The sequence below is a fragment of the Apteryx mantelli genome, chromosome 7, assembly GCF_036417845.1.
Source record: "Apteryx mantelli isolate bAptMan1 chromosome 7, bAptMan1.hap1, whole genome shotgun sequence".
Lineage (NCBI taxonomy): Eukaryota > Metazoa > Chordata > Aves > Apterygiformes > Apterygidae > Apteryx > Apteryx mantelli.
Window position 1 is genome coordinate 12,258,815 of NC_089984.1, and position 26,096 is coordinate 12,284,910.

Sequence of the window (26,096 nt, forward strand, 5' to 3'; positions counted from 1 at the left end):
TATATCAATTATTATGTACCAATAACCCAATTAAAAAAAATACTCTGAATAAACAATCTGGCCAAACTCCAAATCCGCAGACTCTTTAAACAAGCTAATGGAAACATTAGGTGCCAGGCTGCATATTTTGTTTTCTAATTAAGGTAATATTTGGTTGACACAGAACCAATTTACATGTGTGACCTTTCTAATTGTTTGGCTTTTACAACTAAAACTTAGGCATTTTACACATGCAAATTGGGCTACCCAGGATAAAACAAATTAACATATGCAAACAAAACCGAGTTACACTGCACGGGTGCTTGCTAACACAAAGACCTGTACCTAGTCCGTGATTTTATTCACAGGATATAATTGCCTGCAATAAATTCCGGGACCGGCTCGGATGCACTCGTCTGCAGTAAGAGCCGGAGCGCTGCAGCAGGCGCAGCCAGGGCGGTTTTGGGACGCCCGACCGTGACAGGGATTCCCTTTTGGGATGTGCAGGGAGAAAGGAGGCGTTTCCGTGCAGACGAGTCCCAAGGGGAAAAGCAAGGAGCAACCAGCCAGCACAGACCAGCTCCGGCGCGGACTTCGGGAAGGGCGAAAGGAGGCACCTGGCCGAACTCCCACCCCCCTGGGGCAAATAAGAGCCTCCCAGCTCCGCTCGCACAGAAAACGGCTGGAAACACGGCTTTTTGCTAGATATCGAAGCCGTCCCTGGCACAACAGCTGAGCCAGCTCCATTTTGTTCAGGAAGTTTTTCCACTTTAATCATCTTACTAAAAAAAACAAAACAAAACAAAAAAACACCACACCACTGCTCATCTATGGCCCATGTGCACTACTGCAACCTTAGAGGTAAAGGTACAAGGGAAAGACAGTGAAACATGGCATGTTTTATTTTTTCTTGGAGAAAAAGAGACATTTCTGTGACACATTACTAAAAAAATAAAAGTCTAACTGCAGAGAGCAACAAAACATTCTGATTTCGAGGTTCTCAGACAGGAGGGGGGACTGTATTCGGTGCACAGTTCCTCAAAAATGCTTTCAATTTCTCAGCCAGATTCATTCACTTAAATATGATAATTCTTTGTGCTTTTAAAATTATTGCACTTTGAATATTTTATATCTGTATTTGCTATTAGAGCTAAAATAAATATTTCTTCCTCCTTCCATTGCAAAAAGTAACATTGCCTTTGTGTTTACATGCTAAGAAATATAATCCCATTTTTAGACTTAAGTTGAATAGCATAGCAGCCGCTGTATGAATTATTGAACTAAATTAACAAAGGAAGCCAGAAAATACAAACATCATTAGCATTAATAGAATATAAGCAATATTTGCTTGCATTTTATTTAATGGTCTCTGCACTAATAGTCCTTGAAGTGTACTTTCTCTCTCCACAACATTAGGAGCGAGGGAGCTAACGTTGTTTACAGTGTGCAGAGACTTATCTTTGGCTTTTAATTTTGAACAGCTGGATTTTTCCATGGGACTTGGAGTATATACAGTCTGCAAAGGAAAACACAGACCCTCTCATAGAAGGCCACAATAAGCAAAAGTGAAGCATTTGAAAGTATGGGAAGCATGTTAAGTTAGAGTCGCTGTACACGCGTCAGGACCTTCGTTACTACATATTAGGTGAGCAAAGCTGTAAGTACAAGCAATCAGTTTTGAGGTACCTCTCATCTGTCAATAGCACACGGCGGATGGTTTAATGCTTCACAGAAAGGCTCCCTCCGAAGGGAGGTTTCTGTGCAAGCCGACAGCTTCATCCTTCCAAGGACTTTATGAACAGAAAATATTTACTCCTCATATAAAACAGTGAGAGCCTGAGATGGAGAGGAGAAAGGGGGAAGCCAGAACCCAATACAACCAGCCAAAACCGTAGCTAGCAAAAAGAACAAAAAGGTTTTTGGCCAAAAATCACCAGTTCTCAAGTCTTCTAGTTAAGCAGCAGATGAGTACCCTTAACAGGGCCTGTATGTTCGCGGCAGCCACCCCATCATCCCCAGAGAGTAGAAAGAAGGGATTTTTTGTTCATAATATAAACAAGCTAAAAACGTGTAAAAAATATACACCTTCCTAGCAAAAAGCAACCACATGGGAAAACACCCTCCTACTATTCAGCTTCCTCAAGGATCAATCTGAAACCTTCCACAGGAATCAGAATCCCAAATACACATTTATTTCAATATTGTCTGTATTACCACAGCAGGTGACCAAAACAAGACACCCCCAAGTGCCCCCAGTGTTCAGCTCTGTACACATGTAGAGAGAAGGGGCAGGGGCATTTTGAATAACTCGCGTCCCTCGATCAATAACTGCGATTTAGGCTCTTGGAGGTACTCTGCGCTCCTGGAGGATGAGCGCCAAGCTGGCTGTCTAGAGTTTTTCAATTATTAAGATGGAAACATATTCCAAATAACCAAAGTTTCAGAACTGATCAAAGTAAAATATTCTCCACAAATATTAGGGTATGGGTTTGAATTAGCATCCAAAATACTGGGACAGCTTTGCAACCTCAATCCACATGTCTGAAGCGACACGCACAAAATAACGGTGAGCTGACTGCTGCTTTGATCAGGGACTATCAAAAGGGCTCAAGGGAGTTAAGCTCATAAGCCCCACTGCAATTTAAGAGTTTGGAGAATTTAAGTGTCTTAGACTCAATCACAGCATCAATTTTGTACTTTTTTTTTTTTGACTGTCAGAAGTCTTAGGATGTTTCTTTCTAGCACTTGAAAAAAACCAAAGGCGTGTGACATCCAAACACAGTCACCATGTGCCATTGTTAAATCTCTCAATAATGACTTAATAAACCCCTCATAACTAGAGCCAGGTGAGTAATTTAACACTAATGATTTCAAATTAATTTCATGCTCTTTTAAATCAAAAGAGGTAATTTTGTTGAATATATTTGTGTCTTTAAGAAGTGTGAATACTTCTCCTTTGCAACTCATTTACTTGTTTGTGTCATACTGGCTGGCTAAGTTAAACTCAAAACCTTATCTGTTTGTCAACTAGATGAATTACAGACCCTCATTTCTAGTGTAAATTTTGATGAAAATTCAACTCAAAAACCCCCCCAAACACACACCAGTGTATTCCTATGCAATTACAGTAAAATAACAGAAAAATTAGAACCTTCGAAGCAGGTTTTTTTTCTTACTGCATTGTTATCTCACCCATCAAATCCCATTAATGCGGAGCATTGAGCATTGTCTTCTAGAAAATAAACAATTTTTTTTGCGTGAAAAAGCTAGCATTCTCCCTTAGGCTTTACTGAAGTACAAATGCTGCAGAGCAGAAGTTCACCTCCTGGTCTTCCAGAACAGGGTCTAACGCACCTTCCCAATGCTTGCTTACAAGAGTCTGAGTTAAGGTAAAAGCAGCCAAGTTGCAGCCGCCCCAGGACTGTGCCGTGCTCGTCCCCGCCAGCTCTGGCTGGCAGAGATGCCGTCGCCACAAGGCTTCGACATGTAACCCAACCGCTTGGTGCTCGTCGCGAGTTTGGAATAAAAGGCTTAAAACATTTCTTGATGGCGCACACCGTGGAGCCAAGCCGGCGTCGCACCCGGGACCCGCGCCGGCCCCGCGGATTTCCCACACCCCGGACCCGGGGCACCGTCGGGCTCCCCCGCGCCTCCGCTGTGCCCTCCGCACCTCTTACCCAGCACGCGCACTTGCGTAGCTTTCGGATCAAAATAAAACTTGCTATGTAACACAGGGAAACCTTTCCAACATCGGCTTAGATTTATTTGAAAAATACACATTTCAGCACAAGGGCGGGCTGGAATGTTTTACTTATGGGAAGCATTTCATTTCCGATAGGAGCAATCCAATATAAATCGTATAAAAAGCACATAAAACAAATCAGCTTTTCCTTTGATAATGCTGATATATAGAAAAATACACAAAACCGGGATCTCTCTTCTTCACAGATTCATTACCATGACTGCATGCTCTTTTGTTCCTCTAGCTGCAATTCACACCTGAAATTCTGGGCTCCTTTGTGCTATAATTAACCACTTTGAGAATAATTCCACCAGAAAACAAATGCATAACGCTCAAGAAAGGGAAAGAGATTTTTCAAAAGTTTGAAATACAGAATATCTCATAAACTTATTTCCTTTAATGAATAAGTGCCTTTCTGGAAGCAGAATCTGAAAGTAGTCTGATAATTAACTAAAGCTGTTCTAAAACCTTTGGTTCTCTATCCCTTCATTTATGGGTTTCCTCATGGCAAACATTGTGACAAAACAGAACAGCTAATTAAAAAAAAAAGTCATTATTTTGAGAAAGACTTAGGGGCATATTGCACTATGATGTGTAGTCTCCCATCTTGAAACAATTCAGACTATTTTTACAACATACTTGCTTTTAGTATATTATTATTCAGAAATCACCTGCTATCCCTGCCAGACATCCAAGCAATTTAAACCTTGTCAAGATGCACAAACATTTTTTTGCTCGAGTCCCTTCCTTATCCTATTACCTTGCACATCCATGTCTATCGATGCTTGTGGAAACTTTAACTTTTCCCTGCTATGATATAGGAAGGCCAAAACAGGGGAAAAGCTTGATACACACAAAACTACAGAGCTTTATAACTGCAGCAAAAAAACCCTGATCGGCTGCTGAGACAAGAAAAGTCTTCCAAACAGATATACAAAAAAAAGAGAAAAAAATCAATGTGACTTCCTTCTTAGGGTGCTGGGTTCCAACATCAGATAAGACTGCCACCAGTATTAATCGATTTCTGCCTAAGCAAGCTATCTGATAACCACTTAAATAGAGGGCAAAAAAAAAATCATTTATATAGTATTCTGTAACCATGCAGAAAAAATACAGAGTTAAAAGCCTTCTAATAAACCAATGTTAAATTTAGAAAGAAAACCAAAAAAACCAAGCTCAGTAACAGACCAAAGCCTCGTACGTTAACTCGCTGCTGTTATCAGTTACCTTGCAGGTTTGGAGAGGCCGCGTTTTCGTCCTGTTCCCCCTCTGGTCACAAACGTAGCAAAGCAGCGCCCTCACCCAAGCACCTAGGAGCCCTCGCAGCACCCACAGACGAGACCCAGCTCGGGGGGTGAAACCAGAGACGCACTGCCAGGACCAGGCTCCTACCGGACCGAGGGGAGCCGGAGGTTTCCGGCAGCTCGTGGGGCTGATTGGCCCCAGCTGCAGGTCTAAGCAGCAAAGCAGCCATTTCAGGTGCAAGTCACTTAACTGAGGCTGATTTTCCCCAGCTGAGGCAGAATCAAGCCCAAAAACCTGGCATTGCCAAACTAATAATTCCAACTCTTAAATAATGTAACAACTGTATCTGGTAGAACAAATGTTGTTTTTATTTGTTTCCTAAAAATGAAGAAAAATGATAATTGAGGCCACTGCTTGTGTGATGGAATCTATGCTTTGGATACAGCAAGGCAGCTTTGCTGGATATATAAAACAGAGGAGTCATAACCACCCTTTCCTCCCTCCCCCTTCACCACCTGTTCATTTTTACCTTGTACTTTGCTTCTCTTCAGAGTTTTCTTCCCATTTCTCCGTGCTTTTCCCAGTGCTGTGGAAGGACGGGGACCCCTTGGGGCATTCCCAGCGGGTCCCCCCGGGCGCCGCATCGGGAGCGCTGGCCTTCTCAGCTGCTCACCGCCGGCCAAGCAAAACGGCAGGAAAGGCAACGCTCCGGGCGCCGCCGGTGCCGGACTGCCCCAGTGGCACGGCTTGCTCGGACAGGAGCGGAGCGCTCCGCCTGCCAGCCGGCCGCCAGCTCCCGGCCCCTCTCGGAGGGGACGTATGCCTAAATCTGATCAGGCTTTAAGAAGAAATTTGCGCTCTAAACTATTGCAGCCATCGGTTATAACCCATATCCATGTTAATTGGTCAAAATAATAATAAACATTGCTCTTTCAGTTTTATTTTTGAGACCGTCTCCGAACGCCTTCCTTCTGAGCAGTAGCACTGCCTGCACGTCGATGGGAGGCAGTGCTCTCAAGCCCAATATTCAGAGCCAAACCCTCACCCAGCACGGTCAGTCCTTGCACTGCGGGATGCAGACTCGCACAGGTGAGAACCCCGTCGGAGGTGTTTTATTCCGTCGCAGACTAAGGGAAAGCGAGCGGTCCTTGTTTCGCTGAGACGTCGCCTACAGGGCAGCAACGCCAGGTTAGCAACGCAAGGAGAGCGCTGGGCGTTTCGCTTTGCAAGGCTAATATTGCACACATGTAGTTGTAACTCCACATAAAAAAGTTTTATCAAGTTTTAACTCTGAAATTAAAAAGCACAGTCACTATTTTTTCCATTGCAACAGGAAAAACATGACATACTACTCAGAGATAACAGCAATGCATTCTCCCAGAGCTAGTGGATTGCAAGCAAATAGAAGAAATTGAGTCACATTTTGTATGAAAATAATTTCTAAACTAACAGGTAAATAGACCAAGACACACTACCAGCGCTGTACCACAGACATCACTTTTGCAGAAGTTCATCAGCAAAAGAGCACGATAAAAGAAAAGTATAGGCACTCGCTTTCAATGTCACTTACCACTGCCTTTGCAATGTAAACCTCCTGGAGGAACTGCAATATTTGGGATCATACATTATTCCCGTTTTTAAGCACACTCAGTGGGAACTTCTGTTTGAAAATCACGGGCACAGTTTGGTCTTGGTGGTTTTCAGGAAGATGTGCAATTTTTCCACTTCATCTTGCCAGATATTAAAAACGAAGGGTCAAATCTGCAGGTGGTGTACATAAGCAGAGCTCCGCAATGCTCTGAGCCGATGCTCATTTACATCACATGGAAATTATATTTCTCACTTCATCTGTGAATAACTCTGCGCGTGTGTGTGTGTATATATATATATATATATGCATGAGTGTGGTGAATATATATTATATAGAAAGTGAATGCTTTGAACTGTCAAAATAAAGATATAAATATAAAACAGGAGACAGAGTATGGAAATCATAGATTCTGCATTTACTTTGAAAACCAAAATTTATGGGGAAAGAAACATTGTTTATGCTCAAGGAGAACCTGGTGATTTGCTTAAATAATCTAAAACCAAACCACTCTCACATGAAAGATTTAACAGCTTCCTGTCACGGCTGACAGGCTCAATCTATGACTTGCTAACTTTCATATAAACAAATAATTACTAGACAGCGACAGACCCATTGCGGATTACTACTTTTAGAGTATAGACCCTGGTGCAGCAAAGCACTTAAGAAGGTGGTTAGCTTTAAACAACTGAATAGTCCCAGGGAGTTTGGTGAGCTCACTCACCTGCTTAAAATTAGTCATATATTTAACTTGAAAGGTGCATTTAAATCCATCATTAATCAGCAAAACACTCCAACCTGTGCATAAAGCAGCTCTTTGCTATAGGGCTTGAAGCTTAAATAGTTTTCTGAGGGAAGGCTGTGTTGTTTGATTCTGCAAGATCCTGATAATCTTGGCTGTAATCTTGCAAAGCATTTAAACAGGTGAGGGATAGCCTGTGCATGAGAACCAGTGAGATCCAGCACGGCTGAGGAAGTGAAACCACGCTTACATACTTTACAGCACATGGCAAGACCGAGCCAAGCCAACGGTGAACATGGAGAAAGTTAACGTTAATCCTCAAAATACGCTGTGTTTGTGATCTGTTCCACAAATGCAGCTCAGCTTAAATTATTCCGCCCAATGGTTTAGAATATAGTACAAAAAGGTCTAAAATGTTTTGGGAGAGCAGTGACACCTCAGTAAAGCAAGGGTTCAACCCACTGCTCTGCACCTTGCTGCAGCGAAATGAACGGGCGCTTTGCTGGCGAGCAGGTCAGGAAACCTCCGGCACGCGCACACGCGCCGCCCAGCCCTGCTGCCGCCTCTCACTGCGGAGCCCCCCGGCGCCGCGTGGCAGCTTCCCCCGAGCCTGCTCCTCTGCTGCCGCTGCAATCTTAAGCGGGGAATAAAAAGAGGGATTTTTGCAAAGCAAATAGTTGAACACTGCATCGTGTCTTGGCACAAACACGGTCTTCTTGCATAGCGAGCTCTGTGATAACTAAACAGTGCATGCATGGAAGGTGGGGAAAAAACCAGAAATGTCTGTTTTTTCTGGTGGCCATGGGGTTGTTAAGGTAAAAAGAGGAAAAAAGTATGATGAAAGAGAAAGTGAAAAGATCTAAAGCTGGTGTGGGCCAAGTCTCTAAATAGCATAAATTTGACCAGCTGACTATCTATTACTCATTTTTAATTAGTTTGAAGCAAATAGCGCAATTTGTGCCAGACTGCAAAATCGCATTGTCTTCGCCAAGCAGCAGCTTGCCAGCAGAGGCAAACGAACCCTGCAAGAGCGCGCCTCCCGTCCGCTCTCCGCCAGCGGTCCTCGCCGGCACGGCAGCGTGCTGGTGCGCTCCGCCGGCGCGCCGGCTTTATATCGCAGTTTGACTTCATTTCCTTCCCTTCTGCTTAAACTGTAAAAGCACAAATTTGGGCAACTTTATCATCTCATAAAAATACCTGTTGAGTAATTAGGCAAATCAGATTAGGAGGCAATCAACGGAAGGTTTTATTTATCCAAAAGCATGACCCATATCACCTGCTGACTTTCTTGGGATGTGAATGCATTTTTTACTACTGTTCAGAGACATTTTTTCATCCTAATGTAGGTAGTGATTTTGCTGCACCGGGATCTAAAGCTTTTTCCAAACAGCAGTTTTCCAATAAAGTGAAGAAATCCTGCAACAAAGGGAAATTGCCACCTAGCTGTAGTGATATATTTGAGGAGATACTAAATTATCCCAATTCTGAAAGCCAGTGATGGCCCATTAGCAACCATGGGGGAGGGGAGGGAGGGAATCAGTTATCTCGGGCATTCGAACTACTGTTTGGGAAGGAAACAATGTGTTTTGGCTTTGTTTTGATTTTTTGTCATATGAAATAGCACTAGTAATATCTGCAAACCAAGACATTAAATTAGCTGTATGTGTTGCTCTATCTTTGTTCTTTGATTATGTTGCACAGAAAAAAAAAGACATTTTATAGCCATTTCTACCAAGATTACAGGCATGGCTATTAAAATGTTTCTCTTTACAAAATCAACGGAAGAAAGCAGAGCTGTGCTTACAGTCGTGAGCTTAGTCTTGTCATTCAGAGAGATGACTTCAACAGAGTGCTGCATCCCTTATACAGAGAATTCCTTGAAATCCTAAAGAAAGAAACCACACCAGAGGCCACAGTCCCTGTAATGCCGTTACCTCTTTCCCTCATGTGAGCTCCTGCAAGTCATTGGTTCCTCCCCATTTTCATTCGTGTGCACAAGACACAAAAAAAGAGCTGACCACAATTTTTTCTTAAAAGCTTCACCCATAACCTGAAACCTCTGATTTACCAAAGCATTTATATATATATAATATATAACATATATATATTATATATATAACACAGAAGGTTAAATAAAAAGAGCCACACAGCACAGTACACATGTAAAAACACAATTCAGTAATCCTGTGCTTTAACTTAGAAATTGTGTGGAGATTTAAATCCTTGTTAGATGGAAAAAGTTCAGTTTTTTTCTGTTTATTGTTTGTTGGATTTTAGTTATAATTCAGGTTTAAAACAATGGTTACTGCTTTGCTAATACCAGCCGTTAAATTCTCCAAGTGAATTGCCATCTTGACTATAAAATAGGGTTCTGAGGAAACGAGAGGTCTGAGCATGGTGAACTTTTCTAGCGAGAAATGGGTAAATTTTTTTTTGCTCTAAAAAAAAAAAGTAAAGGAATAAATGTTGAAATCCATGAAAAAAAATTGTACGGCCCTCAGTCCCAGTAACTGGTCTTCTTTGGCACTTGAGAACGATCACAAGTAGTTTGCCTTTTTATTCATATAGAACAAAATTTACAAAGTCATTCATACATTTTTGTTTGCTTTTTTTTTGTTTTGTTTTTTACTGACTTCGAAAATTGGGAATATTCAAAATACACTTTTACCCCACTTCATTCTTTCGTTATTTACAGATATATACAAGAAAAAGGTAAGAGTCTGGGTTTTTTTTGTTTGTTTGTTTGTTTTCTGTTTTCAATGTGGTATTAAAAAGCTCTGCTGGTTGTGGGTCTGTTTGTGGTGGCTATATGGACGTTCCGTGAGAGGGCTCCAGCGCTTCGGGGATGACGCCCCCCGGCACGGCCTGAAACGACATGGGGATGGGCGTCTTCACCGGGCTCTGCCGGAAGAGCCCCCCGTTGGGCGACCTGTGTTTGCACTGTATGGAGGGCATGGTGGCCGAGCTGCTGAGGGGCAGCGGCAGGTTGCTGCCCGAGGCAGCCGAGAGTGTCCTGCCGGCGCCGTGCGCCGTCTGTTCTGGTAAAAAGGTGCTGACGGAAAGTTGCGTGTTCTGGTACTCGCGCACTGGCTCCAGGGTCTGGGCGGGCGGCATGCCGCCGATCTCCAGGGCCGAGATCTCGATGGACGCCGGCGAGATCTGCTTGTGGGCGATGTCTTCGTCGATCAAGCTGTTCATGCGTCTGTGGACCTGCTCCAGGTTCACTTCTTTATCCTATTGAGGAGAAAACCAGCACAGTCAGTCCGAACGAAACCACCTTTCTCGCTCCGCGCCCCGCACCGCCGGCGGTGTGCAACGGGTTTGGCAGCTAGACTGCTGCGTGCGCGCGCACATGCCCTCGCTGACTCCAGGCAACGGCTTCACGCGCCCACAGTCTGGCCAGAGCAGGGTCCGCCCGGGCTCGAACAGCGGCGTGGCCAGCTGCGAGCTGCCTCGCATCTGTTTGTGACTTGGCCGTTGGTACCGCTTGCCCAACGTATTCCAGGTTCCAGGAGGAGACACGGCCCGGGAGCTGCCTGTGCAACCTGAGGCAGCCAAGCCCTCCAGCACGGTGTTTACCGCACCAGCGCTGCATTCAGGAAAGCAGCTTGCTAACTTGCAGGGTAGAGTCAACCACCTGGATGGTGTATGGCTGGATTTTAATAGCTAGCGTTGTATATCCAACACAAAGGTAGTATATGATATCATCTCCCTATATGTCACACAGCACAGCTGTGATCTGCAGCTGCAGTTACTTGATGCAAGCACAATATACAGCAGACTTGCAACAAAGCATCTACAAAAGGCAAGCAGACCTGAGACTGGAGAAATCCTCTGGTTTGACAAAAATCTGCAATTACACCGGACAGCCAGGGAAACCCTTGCCTAGGAAACGGGGCAATCTGAAACTTTTGTGTTACCTGTGGGATATCCTACATATGCTTAGAAGCTGGTTAAACCCAAGACTAGGAGCCTTAGAGATGCTCTGACTCATGCCAAAGACGAGGCTCTGGGAACAGAGAAGCGCAGGGGTGACTCAGGGCCGCCCACACCTCGTCATCTTTTCCTAGCGGGGTTCAGGTGGAGCACGGAGAGTTACAGTAACAACCCAATGCTACCCACTGCTATGAAAATTCGCCTTCATGCACTGACAATCAAGTCAACTCCAAAGCCCTCAATTCCCAGCAATGTTGAGTACAGATCTGAGTCTAACCTTCTGACTTAAAGCCACCTCTACATTATTAAGGAACCATAGGATTTGTTGATCTATGCAAGGATTTGAAACTGGATAACACGGTTACATGCTGATGAACCCAAACCAGTGTCCTTAGCTTAGGTTAAATCCTCATTGATTTCGGCTGGAGAGCAGCTGCTCAACAGCTACAGGGCTGAGCTGCAGGAGGCACATCCTTGTAAATCAATGGAAAGAGGATTCCTATTCCTAGTTCATTTACATCAAAAAATCCACCAAACTCCCAGTGCAGCTCCCAGGAACTCTGGTGATAACACCTTCCTCACCAAAAAAACTGGCACACGCTATTTTTTTAAATACTGCTTTTTCAGTCAAATCCTCTAATCCAATAATTTTGAATTAGAGAAAATCAAAGGACAATAAATAAAAAATAGACTTTTGTGGCAGAAAGAGACCACACAATGCTTGATCAGATAGCTACTGCAGCTACATTAGTTTACAGTCCTTTTTAAAAACAGCCATACCTGAATTATCAGCCTCTTCATTCAGTAAGTTTGACAATGCATTAAGTCGAAGATAAGGCAGAGGCTCTTTCATAAACTCCATAGCTAGTAAATTAAGGATTTGTGTTATAAAGGCCAGAGGATTACATGGATTTAATTCATAGATTTTATTTGTTTCTATTCCGTGAAATAAAACTGTGGACTGAAGGGCAAGCGTGGGAAGTTTTCCTACATTTTCCCAGGTGGGAATAACATCTCTACTTACATGGACAGGTTCATTTTGCCTAACAGCCTGGACACTTACTGCTGTTTTTCCTCAACTGTCCACCAATAAAAGCTTTGCTGCAGTATTTTGCTCATCTGCAGCCTTCTGATACAGCAGCGCATGATGACATCATGTCTAAGAAAGCTAACTGCAAGGATCCCATAATATGATGCTTCTTGAGGTGTTCAGGGCTCCTCTCCCTTTTCTGTGCAAATCAAAGGTGCTGCCAGCTTTGATTTAAATGCCTGAATTTACATGCTAGTTTTCTAGGACCCGTATTCTTGCTAAGCCCTACAACCCGAGAAGGAAACCGTAGAGAATTCAGGTTAGAACTAAGCAGATACTGGGAGAACGAATTTCCCTGAATAAGACTGTGGAGAAATGTTCATGACTCATTTGTGTTTTCCTGAGCTCTGCTAGCTTTTACCAAATACTAATACTTCCATCAGATCACTTCAAGTGAGAACACACATCAACATTTTATTTGTTTGTATTTTTTGAGTGCAAACACATCCTCAGTGCATTCCACACTGCTTTGCTACAGGAACAAAAATAAAGTGACTGGGATAACTAGCCAACCCAGTGGGACCGGCACAGTTTCAGTACTTGCAGCCTGAAGTTATTACCTGTTTGCAGAAGAAAAATACATTTGTGAATGAAGTGTACCCTTCATTTGCAGCATCCGTGCTCAAAGGATCATAAAATTCAAAGGATGAATTCATTCTTGTTATGTTTAGATTAGTTCTTTTAAGATATAAACATAAATAAATTTGTAAATTAGAGAACACTTATGACTAAGTAGAGGAATAAATGCTTGGGGTTTATTTTTTAGGAGGGGGAGTGGGGATTTCATTTGCATACCTCTAACTCTTTGAAAAATTCTGTGTTAAGGACAACTTTCTGGCCTTATTAAGATCAGAGAATTTTTTTTATTAGCTTCCAAGAGCCCAGACATTCACATTATTCCTTCCTTCTGATGTTAAAAGAAAATGTTTGTAAAGGTTAAGGAAAGCAACTCTGCCTCTGAGGAATAATAAAAACACATTTTTAAAGGTTCTTCCCTTTTTCTTCATCTTATTAAATGAGCAGCTAAAAAACAAAATGTCAAGCTTCATACAAAATTGTCTTCATGTTGAATGAATGATTTTTCAAATGCTTTTTAAAAAGCTAAGATAAAAATCAGAAACATTTGACAAGATTAGTTTTTGCTTACATAGTAGAAGACGACCTTGCGTCCTAAGATTTCCAGGATCACAGGTTTAGTGACAGTTTTCTTGACGTTTAAGAAATTTTTGGTTCTACAAGTGAAGCTTGAGGAATTAGTAAATTTTGTAAACCTAATCTTTCTTTTTCCTCTATTGGTCTCCTGGAAAATTCTATAACAAAACATATGTTACTGAAGTGTAACAAGGTAAATGGAAAGGGTTAAATGGTAACAAAGCCAGACGCATAAACCTTAAAAGTTATGGTGTTTTGCTTCCTTGTCACCTCAGCATTCTCCTTGATTTTTAGTTCTATAATTCTCATTAAGTATGAGCCATTTGTTATAATTTTTGTGCACTTGGTTGGGTTTGCTTTTTTTTTTTTTTTTGCATTTCCTGAGGCTTAATTGTGAAATGGTAATCTAGCATTTCAAGCTGACACTGCGACTGCTGCTTAATTCTCTATTTTTGCATTCATTTCTCTTTAGCAAGAAATAATAAATCAAAAACAATAAATTAATACAAAATAGTATTAAAAAATAAATAATTTCAATAGGGAACAGTAATAACTTTAAATCCTAAATTAGGAATTACTGGTAAGTAACACACAGCAGTGACTGTCAGGGAGAGGGACGGGAAAGGCTCCATGTGCAGCAGGCGGCCCCGAGGGACAGTGCCAGGAGCAGGCCCCCTCCCAGGGGGGCAGCTGGGGTGGTTGGGCCTGGGGAAGAGCAGAGACCCTTCACACAAGTTTCTGGCTCTTGCCCTGTGCCGTTCTCTTCAAAACACAGACGAATTGGCTCTAAACTTAATACTTCAGTCTCTGTGACAGGAGAACTATTGAAGGTTTTCTCTCTTTCTTTCTTATATTTGACATGCAAAACTTAGTTAATGCTGTAATATGTCACATCTCCGATGTCTTACGCCAATTCAACTCCAGTTTTCACATGTTGCTACATTGGATAAATGTATATGCCTGTGTTGCCAGAAAGAGATAAATATTTTTCCTTGACTGCCTTTATAACTTTATTTTCAATATTAATGTTATACTCCAAATAGATCAGTAGAAGAAATTAATCAGTGAAGGGAAGGAAAAATACCACATGCAAGGAAAATGAATTATAAACACAGGCTGATCCGCCTCAAGCCTAAGGAAAACAGCTAAGCAAACATTGCTTCTGGTCAGGAAATTATCTTATTCATAAATACCAATCTAAATGTCATTCTTCCCCAGTGAGTTTGAGCTCTGTAAGGGCAAATGAAAGGCACGTTTCTGACACATCCCGAGCACTCGGTCAAGACAGACAGGCCCAGTGGCCTCTGACCGGCAGCGGGAGCGCTCAGTCACAACCGTTTCCCCGGATCAGGAATCATCGCTTGCCTGAACGGCCTAGGAAGGACTGACGCCGCGTGGCAGCCAGCGCAAGGCACCACGACTCCTTTCAGGGCTGGCTAGGTTAAGCCTTCTTCTGTGGGGAGAAATTACGGTCAGACGGAAATGCAGGTAGGATGATTTAAAGAGTAATCAGTATTTTCTCTAGCTTACTTTCTGTGACTTTTGACGGTGGGCTCCATGAAAAACACGCTGGCCATCAGACTGGAAGAATATGAAACTATCTGGGAGATTCAGAGCCAGTTAATGTCGTCAAATTTGAGAAATGTCTCCCTGAGTGCTGGAGAGGAGCTGCTGGCCAGAAATCGCCTAAGTCACTGCACCCACAGGTAATGCAAATGTGCTCCTCTTCAATTGCCGGGCTCGCAATGCCTGGGGGGTTTCAAAGGGAAGGTTTGAGATAAAAACATTTTCTTTAAAGAAACTAAGGTGGCCTCTTGTTCTTGCTCAAGATTTTTCTCATCTTATCACGAAGTTCAAGAGAAGCCACTTCAAAAGATGAAAATTTTAGTAAGTCCAGAGAAGGAGACAACCCGCCCTGCAAAAGAAGGGTCAGATATCTGGAGAAAGTCTGATGCTGAAACTGTGGCAAAAACTGTCAAACTGACAAAAATTGCATCTGCATCCAACACATGCAAAAAGCCACGCTAGACTAGAGGAGAAGAAAGACTAATGGTCCTGACACTAAATACTGAGCACTGAAAATTCAGAAATGTAGCCAAAATGGGCTGACAGGCACATGCACTGAGGGACTATCGTGAATGTGCTGATACCTCTCAGTCAGAGGCAGACAACTGTGCCAAGTAATAAAAGCCTGTTAATGCAGTTCTTAATAAGCCTCAGGAGATACGCAGAAAAAAATGCTTGAGGTCTTTTAGAGTCTTAACCATCAATCATGGAACATTTCTGTTTTTTTGTTTGTTTGTTACTGTTTTGGGTGACAATATGAAGGATAATCTCTCAAGAGAACGAAACAAAACCGAGATAAATGTTAATATTACATTTTCATTCTGTGAAAGAACTATTCCAGAAAATAAGTAAAGGCAATTCTGTGATCAGGACAGGTGTTCAAAATTCACACCAAGCCCCAGGCTTGGAAAGACATTCCCAGCCCTGACCTTGACCTGGTCACAGGCTCGGTGAGTCCTGGTGAGCTCCTCTGCTCCTCAGCACCACATCTACATACTAATACCTCTTAACTCATGCGTGCTTTCAGAAAGAAAGGTATCAATGACACAAAATGATGGGATGAGTGAAGCATTTCCGAGACACGTTCATGCTCAGACGGACAAACTGCATAATTGAAAAACAAAGTAAAGAAATGAAACGTTAACAGACAGTTTCCACGCTCAGACATCCCCAGACAAGTCTCCTTTGTTCGCGCGGAAACAGAGAGCTGCCCCCAGCTCCCAAGCTCTGTCTGTAGTGTTTCAGCCATCATCGACTTCAACATTCAGTTTGTTAAGGAGAAATGCAGGAGGGACAGTTCTACATATGTATGCTTGTTTAAGAAAAGACTTATTTTCAAATCCTGTGTTCATCCAGGGTCATTATCATTACTTTCAGCTGCATCTACTGTGTATGTAACGCCATAATTCTAATTTATTCCAGGATGCTCTGACAGAGTGGCAAAAACAGACATAACTGGCTTGCTCAGGAAGAAAAAACAGTAATGATATATGTAATAGATGTACTGCAAAACAACAACAACATAGTATTGTGTTAGACTGAAACAAGTAACTCCTTTTTAATACAACTCATTTTGCCACGCTTATTATTTTAGAGATTCTGCAGTGGACAACGCAGTGATGCGCAGACAGATGTGCCAACAGATGCAGTGATGATGCATGTTTGCTGTCATTAATTTAACACAGGCAACTAACCTAGTCAAATAGCACTTAATGTTACATAAAATTTGCTGAGTGGTTTTTGAGTGTACTCTGCTAGATGCCGGTTTGACCATAACAGTATCTTATTAAAAATAAGTAGAGATGCACCTCTAGAGCCTACTTGAAAAACTACTTTTATAAATAGGCCCAACTCTGCAATCAAGCTTCTGCTCTCATAAGTGGAAACAATACCATGTATTTTAAATTAGCTATTAACTAAGCTATCATCCATAAAACAGCTGTTAGAATAACGCATTGAGACTGACATTGGTTGAGGTCCAGTAGACTGTTATATCCAACTGAACACATAAAAGCAATGAGATAGTTTTGTAATATATTAATTTCAATGCATGTGTAATCTTCAAAAAAATGAAACTTCATTGGAAACTATGTACAAGAGACTACCTTATTCACTAAGAGGTGCTCTCCCCTTCCCCAGAGAGCAGGAATTCTTTTATGAAGAGACATTAATATTCTTTTCCCTTCTAAGTGAAAGTAAATCCGAAAAAAAGCGAGAAGTAAAAGAATACTGCAAAGATGATGTCAATGTGATAAAAAAAAAATCCTTTCAAATACATTACCAAAGTTTTCTCCTACCCTCTCACAGCCAGAAAATGCCCGTGATTTGTAAAGATAAAAAATTATTGCAAAAAAGCCAAAGACCAACAAAGTGACACTGACTTAATGAATTGCTACAGTAGCAAGGAGTTTCATGAAGTAGTCCTTATCTTCCCACCCTCACCTTGTCCCCTTTTCCCAGGTCAATTTTATCTAACCCGAGGTCACAGCCAGCCAGGGATCTAACTCCACGGACAGCCACGACTGTCCCGTTCTCCAGGCCTGCAAGCTTTGCCAGGACAGGCCCCAAGAGCAAGCTCCCCACCAGGCCATTGAAGCATACCAATTTAAACCAACTCATCATCTGTAGCCCTTTTTTACTTTTTCTCTTCAGCTGTATCCCCATAATACGGCGCTGGGTAAATAAATATGCAGGACACATGACATCAGCGGGAAATCAGGTGATGGCAGGCAGCACAGCCTGCCCCACAGGCACTCCCACATTCATTATAACCTATGAACCAAGTGCAATCACAGGGAAATATGGGCTGGTCTTCACAACCAACAGCAGACTCAAACCCACAAGGTAAGAGGCAGCATTGGCATCCTCGTTTATCACTCATTACAAGAGGGGGCATTCGACCTCATGCTGAGGTATCCAAGCTTTAAAATGCTTACCAACCTTGGTTCACAAGCATTAGACGTTGGTAACTCAACCACAAAGAAAATGAATGACTGGTTCACGTCACACAAATGTTTCCACAGTTTTCATGAGGTTAAAAGAGACAGGATAGTAGGACAATGCACAGTAACATTTTCCAACACAAGCAGCAAAATGCAGTATCGGATGAATGGTGTTTGATGAGCATGCCAGAGTCTCTGGAAAGGGACTCTCTCAGGAGAAAGGAGAGCTTGCACGCGGGGAAACCTTCACTGTGCACACACTGCGCGCTGTATAGTCACAGGCATTGACAACAACACGAAGGCCAGGTTCAAGGGGGCTTCCAGGGTGGGGAGAGGAGGAGAAAACTAGCAAGGATTCATCTCTGCAGGCATTTTCAACAACAAACCCGTTATCTGCATGTTCGTTATAAATTCTCACCAGGCTTCTGAGGCCCAACCTCACATCATTGGCCATCTCCAGACAGAAAAGGGAAAGAAGATGAGAGGAGAAAAAGAACGTTCAAAATAGTGAGGCTAATACTGTATTTAATATTTCACTCTTTTTAACAAACATTTTAACAAACTTTTTATATTTCTTGTTTGAAATAGTAAATTGTAGCCACTGCAGGGCTGAGTAGGACAGCCCTGAAAAGTATGCTGTTTTCAGAATTCACCTGTTACATCTAAAATGACCCTGTGAGGGTACAGAGTATTCTTTGACAAAATAAAGATTAAATTCACTAAGGTTCTGTTCCAAAACTCAATAAAAGTAATGGGATTCTTTACATCACTTTCAACAGCTTTTAAATTCTAAATTATTATCTAGTTCATAAGGGATGCAATTTTTCACTCTACTGAGCCCAAAGCAAAGCAGTGCTACACTTTAACAGTTTGATTTACTCCAGTGGAGCATCAGGCATAACAGATTGCTCTATCATCCTCCTCCTTCGCCACTCCAGCCTATTCAAATCCAAATCTCAGAACATCTCATTTTTCCTATGACGTCAGGAGTACAAAAGCGAGCTGGCACAGGAGACACAAGGAGATGCTTCCACAGCCTGTTCCTCACCCACCAGCAGCTGCCTTGCATAGCCTCTCTTCTCCACTCGTTTCAGCTATTTGAAAGCCTCAGAAAACTATTACTCCTATTAGCCAAAATGTTTCAATTAAAAACTGAATTTACAAAAGGTTTCAGCATCTTCATTTGGGGCTATATTTAGGAAACAACCCAAGCTCCTATTTTGGCATGAGAAAAAAAGTGGCCAAATCATTAAAATAGTTCAGCATATTGAAAATCTGGCCACCAGTCTCCCAGAAGAGAACTGTTGGATACTGAATACTTCTGAAAATAGTACTTACTACATTGAGTAAATCAGATCTTTTCTACAAAAGTGCTTAAAAATACAGTTCTGAACTTAAAATCAAGAGGAAACATTCCAATTTTATAGAAGAATTGATATATTTTCCACAATATTAGTACCTAGGATCCGTAATATTTTGTTTATATTGAGAATAGGAAACATAGCTTATTTCAGGTATTATAAAATGATTTAAATTCAAGGGATAAAAAGATTTACTGCTTGCTAGTTAATATTATTATGTGGCAAATTACTAATTTTTTTTTCTTCAGGATGAGGTACAGTCAACACCTTTTAAAAGAAGCTGTTTAAATTTAAAATATACCATCTTATGTTTCCTAAACAGTTTTTGCTGCAGAGAAATTGTAGACCCATTCACCAAATTACTTCAGTACACAAGTAGCTTTTGGTTTGTGCTTTATATATGTTGGTTTCAAAGTAACTAAATTTTGATTCTACCATTAAAATGAATGGCAGTTTTTTAATTGATTTAAGGGAGGTCAGGATCAAACTCTTTCTTAATTTAATGTGCATGCTTAAATGTTTAGTTGGATCAAGGCCTAGGGAACCTTACAAACCACAAGAACTAAAAAAAATCTTGAGAAAACAGTCATTTTTTATGTTTTTTTTATTTTAAACTTTTACTGAAACGTATGATTTTATTATTGCTAAACATTCAATACCCTCTCAAAAAATCAACTTTAAAATACCAGTGTAGGCTGAGATAACATATACAAACGTGAGTTCTGTAAACATTTTGTGAAGAATCTAAAAGAATCTAGGCACATTAAGGCTCCAATTCAGTAAAACACATACGCTCATGCCAAGCACACGAGTAACCACAGAAATTCTCTGGGACAGGTCACGTAACGCAACTTATTCAAGTACTTAAAATCATTACCAAACTGGAACTTTAAACAGTTTGTTTCTTTCAGGGTTCCCTGTACTGCAACAGTCATTTTTTATGCTTATTTCTGTTCAGGATTTTTTTTTTTCTAAATTTATGCTAAGTCCAGATCATATCCTTAAGAATCCTATTAGCACAGTTTTCTTACGTGACTCCGAGAAAAATTAAACCAAACACAAAAATCCCTTCCTTGCACCTAGGGAAATATGCTGGACCTGCCCTGGAACGCTTCAGTACTGCTTTGGCCAGCAGAGGCCTGGGCCCAGTGTCATTAACCATGGGGATGACACGTCATTTTTAAATCCATTACGGCCTTGACCTAAATCTGGGCTGATCAACAGCAAGACTTTACTGATTTCAGTGGATTCTGGATGAGCACACTATCTGTGCCCAGATATTACAGAGTATCTGCATCACTGTTAAGGACTTCTAAGGAGAAAATCCTGTTTCTTCACTCATGTAAATAGCCAACATTTAGTTAAGATGCCCTTTCAGCTATTGCCAGTTTCTGTACAAGGCAATTCATTTATCCTCCTCTTTTTTCTGTAACTAATTCTCCCCATTTGTACTTTGTCATCCCATAACATCAAACTTCGCACTCTGGGATGACTGATTCCTAACACCACTTTGCTGCTTTAAAGACACTAGTTAAATGAAGTTTCTCAGATTATCATAACCAAAGTTAGTTTGAAACTGAATTTCTAAATGGCATTAAAATGCATTATCTTGCCAATGTTTGCATTATTTATTTTCCCCAGAAAACTTTATTTATTCTTAGAAAAGTAGAACACAATACAGTGGTACAAACAAATGATCATTCATATGCAACTGAGCAAAGCATGTACAAAGATTTCAGACATGTCATATAGTACAGAAAAAATAATTTAAAAAAACAAGATAAAATATAGAGGACATGCAATGAAGGGAAAATAAAATATCAGTTTGATGATCTCATGTTTCCTTTCATTCTCAAAAGGAACCATCCCAGGGGAAATCACATTGCCAGATAAAAAAAATAACAACAAAAAGGAGACAAGGTAAATGAAATGACAAAGGAAAGGACAACAAGGAAAGTGAAAATAATGGTGTAAGCATAAGACTCTTTAATAATCAAAACCAACATTGCTGACACCATGCTGAAGGTGTAGAAGGGCCTTGGCTGCCATGGAATAGGAACTGGTTGGAGAACTGAAGTGAGGCGAATGCGGTGCAGATCACAGTTCTGAGCAGGGACAAATTTTGTTCCATTGGACTCGAATCTCTTAGCTCATATTTCCACTTCTGAGGTACACTGGGTTTCGTATTCTTCTAATGCCAAAGAAGAGGCCTAGTGGGTAACTCTCAGATGGCTAAAGCTGGAAGTACAGATTTCTGAGGTAGGCTGGAATTTGTGCAGCATCAAAATGGAAACAGGGGAACTTAAGGCAGATCATATAAAGGCTGCCCTGGCCAGAGATGCAGGTTTTCTGTCTTTCATCCTGCATATTGCCAAGGTACGTTTAACAATTTTTAGTGGAATTTTGCTACCTCCCACTATCCTGTAGAGTTAGAAAGTATTGCGGAGTTTAGACTTTCTGAAATTCAATAACATTCAAAAAACTGTTTTGCTGGGAGTAGCAGGAAAACAGTAATGGTAAGACTATGTCACTAGTACATAAGTTCTGTTACCTCTCTGGACAGTACCTGAGTTGCTGCCCTCTTTTAATCATTAAAAAAAAGAAAAAAAAAGAAAAAAGTAAAACGGAGAAGAGAGTCTGTTGAGTAGAGTGATTTTGCAGAACAATCAGGAAGTTAAGAAATCACTAACTAAGCTGCAAAGACTGGGATTGTTAAAGAACTGTAAATATGTGGTTTGACAGATCTATCTCCACTCTTAGGAGTAGAGTTAATGGAGAAACAAGTTATGAGGCAATGACTAGTAGCAATTCAGTATGTAGAAAACGATGCTATTTCTTATCCTGTAAAAAACCTAAATCTCCATGCAATACAAGACCACAAACACACCGGGTGCAGTTGCTGAAACACTCATTGCTAGGGGTTGCGCAGTCTATTTGGAGAAAATATATTTCTGATTTATAATACAAATTATTCAAGCTAAGAAAGAATCAAATCAAGAATTTCTTGAGATCATTTTAACACTGTCTTTCAGGAGCTGCGTTAACAATAAATGGATCAAGTCCCCTCTTTTAGGGAAGATGCAACAAGTATCAGTTCCCAGCAAACAAATCATTCTATATATCCTAAAGTGACTAATCTTCCTTGACATGAGGTTGCCTGTTAATTTGTTTTTAGTGAGTACGTCTTGGACATAGTGAAAATTATAGATATTCAATGTTTTTCTCCACAAGTAATATGATATTTTATCTTTGCTTCTAAGTTTTCATTGTTTTGGAGTACAGTACGTGGACAATCAAGGAGTCATTTCTTAATAGCTTTGAAGAGAACTCAGAAGTAATAATCTTCAAGGGGAACAGTAAAGTGCAGTACAACACAGCTGATAAAGCACAGAAGATGCTGCTGAGTCCAGTAAAGTAAGCAGCTATACTGAATCATAATGACAACGATCATTTGAAAACTGTCTTTCAGTCTGTCAAGTGAAATAAAAGATAGCAACAACCTGATGAGGTGGGAAAGCCCTTGGCAGTTAAATGACCCAAATTATATTTGAGTTTACTGAGATCATGAAATAAATGCACAGGACTCACAGCAAGAAGATACATACATCCAGAGACAACTATTCAAAGCTCCACATTTCCAGGCTACCAGGTTTAAATATCTTTACCTGATTGCTCAGTTATTCAAAAGGAACATAGAGTGACTGAACAGGGAGTCCAAAATGAATATTAATTTTCATTTTTTATTTTACTACTCCCCAAATTTCTGAAGTTTATCAGAGTCAAAAGATTAGGTATCAAGTATTGCAGACTGAATAGCAGTTGTATAAATTCAATATTTTAATACATAGAGACAGATGTATGAGCTGGCAAAAATTCATGGTGGGTATAGGATGGTTGGGCTTAACAGTAATTAGAAGAGGATGATGATAAATTCTAGAAAATCTAATCAAAAAAGATGACCAAATATAAATTTCTCTGAAATAATTGGAAATAAATAACAGAATTTAAACATTACTCAGTATCTTTCCAGCTTTAATAGATTATAAACATGAGCCCTAATAGGAGAACCTGACATGGCATTGCAAGTATACAATTTTCCTAATGCCATTGGAGCTAATCTTTCTTTTGTTAATTTGATTTGGTAAGGATGAAGTTAAGCATTAGAAGGCATCACATTAAGGTTCTTACAGAAGAAAACATTAGAATCATTTTTATAAATCTGCTTCAAATAGAATAAAAATATCCTATACTAACATCTTGGGGGGAAAAAAAAAATCAATGCAGCCTTCATTCTTCTAGCAAGAAATCTCACTGTTCCTTGCACAACAAAATTATGAGACGAAAGCAACTAAGTGTATGTTTTGGGAAAGTAAAGGAAGTCCATCTTTCCTGGAGGTTTATCTTCATAAACTGACTTAATGGGTGGAAACAGTATTACTTTTTAATTGGGGGGAGGGGGCCAGGGGGATTTTGTTGGTAAGCAAAGAATGTAAAAAACAGTTTCAATATTCTTCTAATTGAAAGTAGTCTCTGTCTGACATAACTCTTCCTGTAAAGACTCTACAAACATAGATCAAATTAACGCCGAAGTCCAAGTTATGCTGTTGGGATTTTAAAAACAGATTTCCTGTCTCCCCAGTTATGTAGTTAACACTGCATTTTTTCACTCATCCTAATTAAGAGTTGTAATTTATACCAAACAGACATCTGAGTCCTTGAACACCTCAATGTATTGCCTCAGGCTGACCTCCACGAAAGCCGAAGGAATACAAAGTGGAAGAGGAAAACACAAGGAATTGGCAAATAACACCTTAATCGCAGCTGGAAGCGTTTCTCCAACGCTAATGAAGGCTGTGCCCATTCTTATGGGCACAGACTTCACACTGACCCTGGACACACCGAGCAACAGTCTCTAAAAAGCGCTCTCTCCCTCTGCAGCAGTCAGTAAGGCTGCCCAGCCCTGTCATGACTGGGCGTTTGTCTTCCCAACATCTCTGGTTGTCGAGCTGGCACTAGTGCATGATCCTAGTGCGTGGGTCAAGCCCAAGAGAAAACGTTACACAGGAGCTCCACAACTTATGATGGCTCCTCACCGAATCCTGGATCCATTTTAATTTTCTACAATTGATTTACAAAGCTCTTAATAGCATAGGGTCACAGTAGCCAAAGCACTGTCTCCTTTTCTGCTGTTTCATGACGGTTATTATTGAGGATGCTGTTATTTTTCCACACGAGGTGACTACCAAAGTCTACGTATCATCTTAGGCTACCAGAGAATCAGCCCTTTCTCAGCAGAAATGATCAAGGGAAAAAATCCAACTTGCACAATTTTTAGGTGATACCACAGCACTCCTGTTTTTCCAAAGGCTTCCCAAAAGCAGAAGGAAAAGCAAATCAGCAGCATGACTTAAGTCTACAGCTGTTACTGAACTAAAGACTTGGATGGAGTATCAGATGCTGCCAAGAGGCAGATTTTCATGTTTTGCATACATCATACATGCTGTAGCTCTGTTGCAACTATTGCTGTAGCAGTGCTGGAGGATACATAGTTGCAGAAAAGAGCTATCCCCAAATACACTCCTCCTGAAATCACATCCTCTTTTCACTTGGGGTCCCCACAGCTCAGTTATCGTTCCCAATTCCTGCTGCTCTGGCAGCGGGGTCCTCCTGCACTCAGCGTTCCCCTTACCCCTGGATCCAGTGCTTTCCAAACTTTTGAACCCTGGTTTCCATAAATATTTTAAACATCATCAGCCAATCCATACAACACTGTCTCTTCTGAAACTGCGTTTCTCATGTTGATTACAGTAGCCTTCAGCAATTCCACTTCATTCCCTCCTCATCAGTACATAAATAAAATACCTCTGCTACCTGATCTACCAATAAATATCTGCTACACTTGTTGACTACTTTACCTAAGTATATTTTATGGTCACCCTTCTCTCCAGCTACTCCGACCTGTTCCAGCGATGCTTTTAGCTCCCTGCATTTCAGTGCACCAAGCGGCCCTTTCCAGGACCCCCTTTACATTCAGGCCCGCCTGCCCCTTGGGCCGTCCGTACGCTTTCCTCCTCCGCTGGCTCTCCCTGGTGAACCTCATCCATCTGCCCTTTGTTGGGAACACTCACTTTCTCTTTCAACCTTAACACCTGCCTGCTCATTCCAGGACTCCCACTGACTTTGCTCCCTCTCTTTCAACAGCACCCACAAGGCTAACCTTTCCTGAGCCTGCTCGCGTGTGTTGTGCCTGGGGTTAATTCATCTTGCTTAACCTACACTGACTGTGCTCCAAGGTCAGATCCATTCCCACGCATAGGTGATCTTCCTGAGTACAGCTCTACCATATGGATAACTTTAGCATGCCTAAAAAAAAAAAAAAAGCTTGAAAGTATTTTTTGTTTGTCATGAAAACTGCAAAAGAGGATGTGAAGAGCAACCCTTATCTAGAATGCACTGCAGGGAAGGGGAAGGAGGAGGGGAATAGCAAGGGGAGAAAAAATAATGCTAAGAGGAGTGGAGAGGGCAGGGATCTGTACTAATTCTTGTTACAGATATAAAAAGAGACATAAAAGGGATAGGCAAAAAAAAGAAAATATTTAAGAACAGGAAGAGAGATTCTTATTCAGAGATGAAAACTGAATATTTAAAACACCTTGCAATAAAAGAGTGATTGAAATATTTCACCTTACCTATATGCAACTCTGCCTTTGGGGCATATTCTCATCTCACTCTACAAAGATGCACAAGGGTGAG

General features: G+C 41.1%; 1 protein-coding gene across 1 annotated transcript in view; it reads right to left on the reverse strand.

Annotated features, from left to right (window-relative positions):
• Window positions 1–9,827: 9,827 nt before the first annotated feature.
• The window catches only part of GRID1 (glutamate ionotropic receptor delta type subunit 1), a 559,243-nt gene continuing 542,974 nt past the window's right edge, over window positions 9,828–26,096 (reverse strand). Inside the window, exon 18 of the mRNA XM_067299797.1 lies at window positions 9,828–10,530. Within this exon, the coding sequence (XP_067155898.1) occupies window positions 10,102–10,530 (429 nt within the window). The 3' untranslated portion in view covers window positions 9,828–10,101. The remainder of the gene's footprint in view (window positions 10,531–26,096) is intronic.